The 10,073-nt window shown below is 41.2% G+C and overlaps 1 protein-coding gene across 5 annotated transcripts in view; it reads left to right on the top strand.

Moving 5' to 3' along the window:
* The window catches only part of DLG3 (discs large MAGUK scaffold protein 3), a 95,172-nt gene that overhangs the window by 51,080 nt on the left and 34,019 nt on the right, over positions 1 to 10,073 (top strand). For all 5 annotated transcript variants that reach the window (XM_045296979.1, XM_004716685.3, XM_045296980.1 and 2 more), the window contains one exon: positions 4,227 to 4,341. In XM_045296979.1, coding sequence (XP_045152914.1) covers positions 4,227 to 4,341 — 115 coding nt within the window. The remainder of the gene's footprint in view (positions 1 to 4,226; positions 4,342 to 10,073) is intronic.

The following is a 10,073-nucleotide window of genomic DNA, read 5'->3' as shown; positions in this document are numbered from 1 at the left end:
TTGGTGACTGTTTTTTAAAATGAATTTTTTTAAAAAGAAAGAAATGCAGTTACTAAGCAACTACCTTGACCTGCTGCTCAATTGGAGTTCAGTAAGCAAGTAAATTCCAAAGGGAATACAGTATATAAATTTTCTATTGGGAATGTGGGGTAGAAGGGGGGAACCAATTACTAGAATCTAAGTATAGCCTCCTCCCTGGGGGATGGACAGCAGAGAAGAGAGCGGAGGGAGACGTCGGACAGTGTAACTTATGACAGAACTATAATAATTTATGAATTATGAAGGGTTCATGAGAGGGGGAGGGAGGGGGGAAATGAGCAACTGATATTAAGGGCTAAAGTAGAAGGCAAATGTTTTGAGAAAGATGAGGGCAACAAATGTACATATGTGCTTGACACACTGGACTGTGATAAGAATTGTACGAGCCCCCAATAAAATAATTTAAAATTTTTTTTCTATTGGAGGAAAAGGCTTAAGAGACATTGGCTATATTTTTCACCCTCTAGGTTCAATGTATAGTTACACTTTTTGTTTACACTTTTCCTAAGAAAAGGCTGCCTAATCAGAAATCTCTTGTCTCATCTGTTCCTTTTCTCAGCTCCCATTAGGGCAAGAAAGGAGTGAACTTGAAAAGATCCTGGGCCAGGGTAGAGGGCCAAGCCCTGGGCTTGAGTCAGTGACCAAGTGAACTCTAGGTCTTGCTGCTTTGTCTCAGGCAGCCCTGGTCTTCTGTGACAAATTACTCACCGCCTCTAAATTCTGATACCTCATTGATATTGATGTGTTGCCTTGTATTGCTCAGAAGAAGGATGTTGTCTAGTTGTTGCTTCTCCCCATGGCGTCGTTCCCACCCCCTACTCCCAACATTTAATGGGTGAGTCAGTGATTTAACTACCGCTCGAATTTCAGGGATGGGAGTAGGTAATGAGGACAAATGACCCTAACAGCACTATGTGATGAATGAAAGAGCACATGAATTTAACTAGTTGGCTTCATTGATAACACAGTGAACAAGGGGAATTTTGTTGAAAAGAGGATGTTTATGTGAATTAGAAACTCATTTATTCCCTCCTCTTTAGGGGTTTTAGCATTTATCTTTATACTCAGCTGAAGGTCAGGTTGCTTTGCTGAAGGAAAGGAGAGGGTCAGGTGTTGGAACAGGTGTTTTGTTTTCTGCCCGTAGAGTCTCGAAGGCTAGATCAGGCTGCTTCTTGTCAGTCCTTTATGATGTATGAAAGTGCTTTTGTGGACATGTGTCCCTCCACCTCAAGAAATGTGTTTGTTTTTTATCAAAGCAATTTTTCTAATCTTTAACCCCTAGAATGGTTTTTTACTTTCTTTAAAAGAATCAGTCTTTCTTCCGTGAGAGGGCATCCTGTGGTCAAGTCCGGGGGCTGAGATCTCCCTGTTTCAGGTGACCCCATTGGCTTTGGCCACCACCACTTCCTGTCCCCCACCCTTGCTTAGTCCCAGAAGCCTTTAACCCAGCAGTTCTCAACCTGTGGGTCGCAACCCCTTTGGGGGTTGAACAACCATTTCACAGAGGTTGCCCGATTCATACCAGCAAAATTACAGTTATGGAGTAGCAACGAAAATAATTTTATGGTTGGGCATTGCCACAACATGAGGAACTTTATTAAAGGGTCACGGCATTAGGAAGGTTGAGAACCACTGCTTTAACCAAACAGGAGTGGGTTCAAAAATCTCCTCCTGGCAACTTTGGGCAATAGGACAGGGTAGGTACAGTGGCCAACCAGAGCCCCACCTGCCCTGTGCAATATTTATTGCTAAATAGCCAAAGAGAGGTGGTGTGTGCCAGTCCCCCCCGCCTCCGGTATTTATTGCTGTACATAGTGTATGTTTGTGATAGATAAGGTTTTCTTTATTTTGTATCTGATCAGTATTGAAACATCTTTTAAAGAGGAAAAAAAACTCCAATCAGCTTTTCATAGTGGAGTATGCCAGTTGTTCTTAGTTCCATAGCCTGTGCCATAGATATCTTCCACTTTATGCAATAACTATAATCCTCAAAAATGTGTATGCACTAGATATTGGATGTTAAATGGATGTGGATGGTCAATGGACTAGGAAAATCTCAGATCAAAGGAGCTCTAAGACTTTGGTAATAATTATACAACTCTAGTTAACTTTCCTATATCATGTTTTCTTAAATTGGGCACATACTAGATTGTTTCTAGAATAAAATTTTCAGGCTGTTGTGATGGCCTTAAGGGATACAAAACTGGATGTGAATTTATAATCCCATTAACGGCATGATTTTGGAGGAAAGGGGTATCAGTTTCCCTAGAGAGGAGATAATTTGGTGGTTTTTTTAAAGCTTTGTGGATTAGGTGAAGGTTTACAGAGCAGACCAACAGTCTTCTGCACATTCAAGAGTTCATACACATTTGGTTTCGACTAATTCATTGCAGTCCCCTCAGTATACCATCACTTATACTTTCCTCCTGGGTTTCCTGTTTGCATTCTTCCACTTTTCCTAGCCCTCTGCACTTTGCCCTTGGATGAATGCTGCCCTTTTAGTCCTTTAGTTTTATTGGCATATAATTCACATATCATACAATTCAATCACCTAATCACATCAAGAAGAGTTGTACAGTATCACCACAATCAGTTTTAGAACAAGCTCTTCATTCTTGTCATCATGATTAGCTCCCCCTTTCCCTCCAACCTCCCCTGCCATACTCCCAAGGAGCCATTAATGCAGTTGTTTTCTCTATAGATTTACCTATCCTGGAGTTCATATGCAGGAAATCATTAGTAAACAAATAAACTAGCAAGAATGACAAAGTAAAATAGATAAAAAACCTTAATGAAAAGAATGCTGGAACTATTAAAAACTAGACATGTCATAAATTGGTAGGCGTGGCTCTGCTACTGTGAATTAATACTATTGGGAGATTTGCCCTATCACCAAACCTCATTGTGTAGATAGTGTCCAGTCATTTAAGAGTTTAATCTGTGCAAGTCAACAATGTGTTGTGGGTCATGGTTGACCTGTACTTGTATAATTTCCCTTTCTCAACAGTGTTTTAAATTCTCTACCATTGGCTAAACTAATGACACTATCATTGTGTGGTGGTTTCACATTGGGCTGCTAACTGCCAGGTCAGTAGTTTGAAATCACCAGTCAGAGCGAGCAGAGCGGAGGCAAGGGAATGATGAAGCTTTCTGCTCCTATGAGGATTTTTAGGCTCAGAGACTCACAGAGGCAGTTCTACCCTTGTCCTATAGCGGTGGTTCTCAACCTTTCTTAATGCTGCGACCCTTTCATACAGTTCCTCATGTTGTGACCCCCCCAAACCATAAAATTATTTTCGTTGCTACATCATAACTGTAATTTTGATACTGTTATGAATCGGGCAACCCCTGTGAAATGGTCTTTCACCACCACCCCCCAAAGGGGTCGCAACCCACAGGTTGAGAACTGCTGTCCTATAGGGTCCCTGTGAGTCTTAAGTGGTTGATTATTCTACCACAGGGGTGTGAGTTCACTTCCATACCTGAAGGGCTTGGGAGTCCAACTTGTCTCCATCTGATCAGTAAACGTGGTCTCTTATAATTTTGAGATTTGTTCCATATTTAAATATCTTGTAGTGCTTAATTGCTATTGATGTGAAAGACTGCTGCTTGTTAAAAGCGAAATAATCCAGGAGAGATTTAACTTCTCTTAGGATTTTTTGTTTTGTTCCTTTTTACCTTTGTGTACTGGGTCGCAGTCTCCCCTCACCAAAAAAAAAAAAAAAAAAATCATCCAGGAAGAACTCCCTGCCTCCTTCCTAATTTAGGAATGAAATAATAGCCACAGGCCCTTTCCAGCCTCTCTACTCTCTATCCCAGAGCCATCTGTTCTCTGAAACCTGTTTTTTTGGAAAGTTGCCTTTCCCATCTGTTCTCCTTGGGCCGTAGTGCCTACTCTAAAGATTTATAAAGGTCAATCTGGGACCCCTCTCTAATTGTGTTTTAAGGATCAGTGAGATTTCTAAGCCGATAAAAGGTTTTTCCATTTGACATGCCCAAATGCTATTCCTTTCTTAGGTGCACTCTTTCCCTCTATTTGTCTGGGCATGGAGGGAAGTCTGTTTCTCTGGCCTTCGAGCAAAGCAAAGGTTAACTGGCTGCTTTGAACCCAAATCCCTCTGCTTTTTGGCTGCTGGCATGCAGGCTGGATTCATTCTTTCCCCTTCCTTCTCTTGTCTCTCTGACAGAGTATAGTCGCTTTGAATCGAAGATACACGACTTGAGAGAACAAATGATGAACAGCAGCATGAGCTCTGGGTCTGGGTCCCTCCGAACAAGCGAGAAGAGGTCTCTGTATGTCAGGTAAGCCGAATTGCTGAACACCAGACTGTGCTGGAACAGGGACCTCTGTGCCAACCCAGCCCTTGGTGTTTAACTAGTGGGGTAGGGAGTGTGGACTCCCAGGGTGGAAAAACCAAACCAAACCATTCCACTTCTCACTGTGTGCTCAAGTTATGTATTTTATGGTCGGTATCTCCACCCTTTTTTTCTCGTGAATGACTCAGTACAGGAAAATTTCAGTTTGTTCTAATTATAAAATATTGTTGGGTGGTTGTTGCTAGTCAGCATTCAAATAGTGCTCAAATGTTCAAAGTATTTGCTCACAATCTGTGACTTGAGGGGAAACTTGGAGCCCCCTTTCCCTTTCCACATATGCCTAATGTAGATATAAGGATTTGTATCTGAGCGTATCAACTATCACTGAGTTCTGGTACAGGATGACAAAACTTAAAGAGACCAAAGAACTGACATGTTGCTGCAGTCTGTTTGTTTTTTATTTTAATTGTGCGTTCATTCCTCTCCTCCTCTACGGGTTTGCTATATCTAGGAATCTTAGGACTGGAGCAGGTGTATAATATCAAATATATTTCCTGTTGCTGCTGAAAGCATGTTCTGAGATATTGTCTAAGGCTGAGCTTCTGAATCTTGAGGCATCGTGTAATACTTCGTCGGGTTGAAATACCACCCTTCTGGGGATCTGGACTGCTACTTCAACACTACGGACTCCTTGTAGAGTTAGAGATAGTATCCCTCTCTCTCCTGAATCCCCAGTGGCACAATGACCAAAAAAGCTCAGCAGTTCGAATCCACTAGTTATTCCACGGGGAGAACGATGTGGCAGTCTGCATCAGTAAAGACTAACAGCCTTCGAAACCCCATGGGAGCAGTTCTACCCTGTCCTATAAGATCCCTATCAGTCAGAATCAACTTGTCAGCAACAAGTTTGCATTTTATTTGCCCCCTCCCCACTTCCTGCCTTGGCTTTTTGGCTGAACTCCAGCTATCTTATGTAAGCATATTATATGAGGGGGCAATTAAAAGATAAGGACTTTTCTTGTGAAATGTTGAAATATCTCCAGCCCTTGTAGGTCCCCCTTGTATATCTCCTAAGTTAAGATCCTTAGAGAAAGAGATGGTGGGATTACTCCTCTGAGGCAGAACTAATGCTGTGTGCTTATACGCAGAGTTGCATCAAACTCTTGAGCTGAACTTCAGCAGGCTTTGTGGTCTATGAAACCTGCTGGTGGAGGGGAGGCTACATTTGCTAGTTGCCTGGCAATGTAACAACTGCTCTGTTGAGTGTGAGATGATAGTGAACCATTGTTAATGCTAATTGCAGTTTTTTCACAATGCTTGGTTTTCTTTCTCTCCTTTGGTTGCCTCTGACTCTTTAGGACAGTGGTTCTCAACCTTCGTAATGCAGTTTAAGGAACTTTAAGACAGTTTCTCATGTTGTGGTGACCCCCAAACATAAAATTATTTTCATTGCTACTTCCTGTCATTTTGCTACTGTTATGAATCATCATGTAAATATCTGATATGCAGGATGTATTTTCATTGTTACAAGTTGAACATAATTAAAGCATAGTGATTAATCACAAAACAATATATAATGATGTATTGTGAAATATTTATTTCTAATTACAAATCAATCAGATTTTGTCTTGAAGCATGGTGTAGCATGGGTAACAGTCTTTACACCAGGTATTCATATGTGGGCGTATCTGCACGTGGGTGGACCGCTCCGGAGATGGATAGAGGAGTGATGTGTCGGTTCCTGAGCCCATCTGAAATATGAGTTTTCCAAAGGTCTTTGGTGACCCCTGTGAAAGGGTCGTTTGACTCCCCAAAGGGGTCCCGACCCACAGGTTGAGAACTGCTGCTTTAGGAGTAGGGAGCTAAAGGAGCCCATCTTTGAGCCTGAAGACCACTCAAGCTCTTCCTGCTCTTTGCCACAATGAACCCTCCGCTCATGTCCTGGTGTGGCAAGAGCAGCTTCCTGTTGGCTGCACTCATCTCATGCCTGGAAGGAATGAAAATGGTGGGAAGGCTGAAAATCAAACCCTCCTTCTGTCACTATGCCCGTGCCTCAGGTCTACAGCCTAGACACGGAGGCGCTAATGGGGGCAGTTATAAATATGCTGTCCTCCCCTGAGAAAGGATACTCCTTACGTGATTTGGTCAGGCTGGTTCCATTCTTGTGCTTCCAGCCCCTCAGATGTGGCACTCCAGAGTGCGTGGGAAGCTGCTCTTTAGGCAAGACAACTTCTCCACTGAGTTTTATTTTTAGATTCCCCTCCTATGCCTATCCTGCACTAGAGTTCTCCCTCTGCCTGAGTAGAGGGAATAAAACGGTGAGCTCCCTATTGGAGCACCTTTCTCTGGTCGAGGCCTCACTTTGAAGAGAGAAAGGTGGAGATCATGACTATTACCAGTGAATCAATCTATATAATATCAAAAACCTAAATGTGCAGAGAAAGACCAAAAATTAGTGTAAGAATAGATTTACAGACAACCGAAAAGTGGGTGAAGGGAGACGTTGGACAGGGCAGGATATGACAAAATACCCATTTATAAACTATCAAGGGCTCATGAGGGAGGGGGGAGCGGGGAGGGAGGGGAAAAATGAGGACCTAATGTCGGGGGTTTAAGTGGAGAGAAAATGTTTTGAGAATGATGTACAAATGCGCTTTACACAATTGATGTGTGTGGATTGCGATAACAGTTGTAGGAGCCCCTAATGAAATGTTTTAAAAAAATAAAAATAAGATAAAATAAACAAACAACAACAACAAAAACCAAACCAACAACAACAAAAAGAATAGATGTATTATGAGTAGATATGATTTAAATCAGAGAGTGTTGGGACAGCACTTGAAGAGAAAGGAAGATAAAAGTGAGGTCCGGAAGGGCCATCTCCTGAGGCTCTTTGTAAATTCCTTCCATGTTGGTTTCACAGGGCCAGTCAAAGTAGGGTCATGCCAAGTTCCTGTTACACCCTGGAGTTCCTGCTTCTTGAAATTGATTGTTCATAGATGATTCTTCAGAAGAACTCAATACCTAAAGTGGAACAGGTCTCTAAACTGCTTATGATGAGGATATTGCTCATTAAGGCTCAAGGTTCAAAAGGAAACCTAAGGGCAAATGGCCTGGGTGGGTCACCCCAACTCCACGGACCCACTAATTTGGACTTCAGGAGAATGAAAATGGTTTCTCAATAAACTACCCTTAACCATGTCTAGATAATATCTGTATCTTCTGAGGAAGATAAATATAAACCCTTACATTTATATATAACTTATATGTATATGATATAAATAGAATATAAAAGTATTCTAAACTAGAATAGGTTACATTTGTGATCACTAGACTTAACCAGTGAGCCAATTACTAGACTTTCTTTCTTCTGGCTTTCTTTCTTCCCTTTCATTACTGATTTTGGCCTTTCACTTGACATTGGTTACTTTTCTTCAGCATATAAACACACACGTTTCTTCCATTCTTAAAAAGAAAAGGGAGAAAAATGGCATCAATAAACTGTTGTCTTCTCTCTCTCCTGATCTCTGCATTTGCCAAATTAGCAGCTTTGTGCTTTAGCAAGTTGGACAATGCAGAGTTAAAGAGACAAATACGTTTCTTTATTGTAGGATTTTCAGAACCAACAGGAGGATGGATACTCCAGGTAATGCTTCTCCAAAGGAGAGGCTTGCAGAACCCTTATTTGGAGAAACCCTCCTCAACATTTTCAGGCACTAAAACACAGGTTGGGCAGTGTTAGGATACTCAGATCATAATTGCTACTGCTACTTTTTCAAATTGTCTCTTTCAGTAGCCTCGAGGAGCAAAAGTCCAGCCCCTCTTAGTTGGTTCCTTGGTTCTCTGACTGTGATGTGACCTCCTCACCACATTTGTTTCCACAAATTACCTACTTTTCTTCTTTTAAAGGCTTTCACTGGCCATTCTTCCTTAACTTTCATTAGCCCTGGCCCTTAATGGCAATGCCATTGATTTTCATAGCTGCAAATACTGCCCTATAAATGGCATCTCTGATCTTTGTAGTCAACTGTAGACCTGTACATCAACTACCTGTTGGGCATGTACATATAAAGTTTACCTTCCTAGGGCTTCAAATGAGCTACATGTTCAAAATGGACACCCCCCCCCCATACTCCCAGTTAATTGCATCACCCTGTCATGTGGAGAGGGGATTAGATTTGTTCTGTCACCCAAGGCAGATTTCAGCTCAATGTAAGGAAGCAAAGAGCTAATGACTAAAGTTGTGTGAAAATGGAATAGACTGCTTCCGAACATAGTACATTGCATCTTTTGTCACTGGAGGTGTTAGAGAAGAGTCTAGACAACTATTTGCAGGAGGGGTTGAAATGAAAACAACAATTTTGTTAGGCCTTGACCCTGCTCAGAAACTTTCAAGAGTTGTACAATTATTACCACAATCAATAGATCATTTTCTTCTTCCTTGTACTCATTGTTATTAGTGTAATTATTATTATTTTAATTGTGTCAGGAATATTCACAACAAAACATTCTCTAACTCAACTTCTACAGGTATAATTCAGTGTCATTGATTATACTCTTGGTGTATGCAACCATTATTGATGTCCTTTTCCAAGTTATTTGACCACCATTAACTTAAACTCAGTGCTCCCTAAGCAAAAACTCTTCCTCCTTCACCCATGGTAACCATTGGCCAACTTTTTTTTTAAATTTAAGTATTTTTCTTGAAGCAAATTTTGACGAAAGTTCAAAACTAACAAAGATGCTTTTATGGAATAAATTGTAACCAGGGATGAGTTACAGATTTATCAATATGATTCAGAGAGCCAAAGCCAATCAAAACAGGAACTACAGAGGGCATCTGCTGGGCCAATTAAATTCAAGGCAGAGAGATCAGCTCAGAAGGTTATTGGAACTGTTTTATAGCTTACCAAAGAGGTAGTCTTGTTTTTTCTCAATGGACACAGGACTTTCACCGGGCCTTATTAGGAAAAAGTTTTAAGAAAATGAAAAGCTGCATTGTTCTTAAAACAGTCAGAGAAGTTGTATCAAGCACCTTCCCCTCCCTCCCCCATACTCAATGCCATCCAATAGAATAGAATACAACTGCCTCTGTGGGTTTCTGAGACTGTAAATCTTTCTCCCACAAAGTGGCTGGTGATAGGTTCAAACTGCGGTACCCACTATGCCACAAAGACTCCTTCCACCCACCCAACAGCCATGATATTACATCTTTAGATTTTTGTTCACTAAGCTCAAAGAACTTTGACAGAAACACAGAGGCATGTCCAAACTGCCATTTTGATGTGGCTAAATCCAAGAGTGCAGAAGTCTTTGGAGGAAGGGTTAGAAATGGAAACACCACCTTCAGAAGTGTATAGACCTAAATGGAGGGTATGTTGAGGAAAAATAACTTCACATATAGATATTTTTGTTTAATAAAGGTTTCTAAGATTTTATAGTAATACTTTTTAACCTACATTTGTATGTATTTGCAGTTGGACCAACAGAGTGGAATGCTGGTTAATTATATTTCCTTAAGCATCTAGAGACAAATAGGTTTTGCTTTCTTTTCTCTTTGCCTACTCTCTTTGAATCAGAGGTTGCAGTGGCTGGGTGTTATGTCATCTGGGCCTTGCATGCTATAGGATTTCATTCTTGGGATAGGTGTTTATTTTCTGCCCCAAGAATAAAAAGGGGCAGGGAATTCAGGATAGATGACTCCTTCAGGACCAGTG

The sequence above is a fragment of the Echinops telfairi genome, unplaced genomic scaffold (assembly GCF_000313985.2).
Source record: "Echinops telfairi isolate 266 unplaced genomic scaffold, ASM31398v2 ScPeMD7_7415;HRSCAF=8453, whole genome shotgun sequence".
NCBI lineage: Eukaryota > Metazoa > Chordata > Mammalia > Afrosoricida > Tenrecidae > Echinops > Echinops telfairi.
This window is presented reverse-complemented; position numbering and strand designations above follow the sequence as displayed.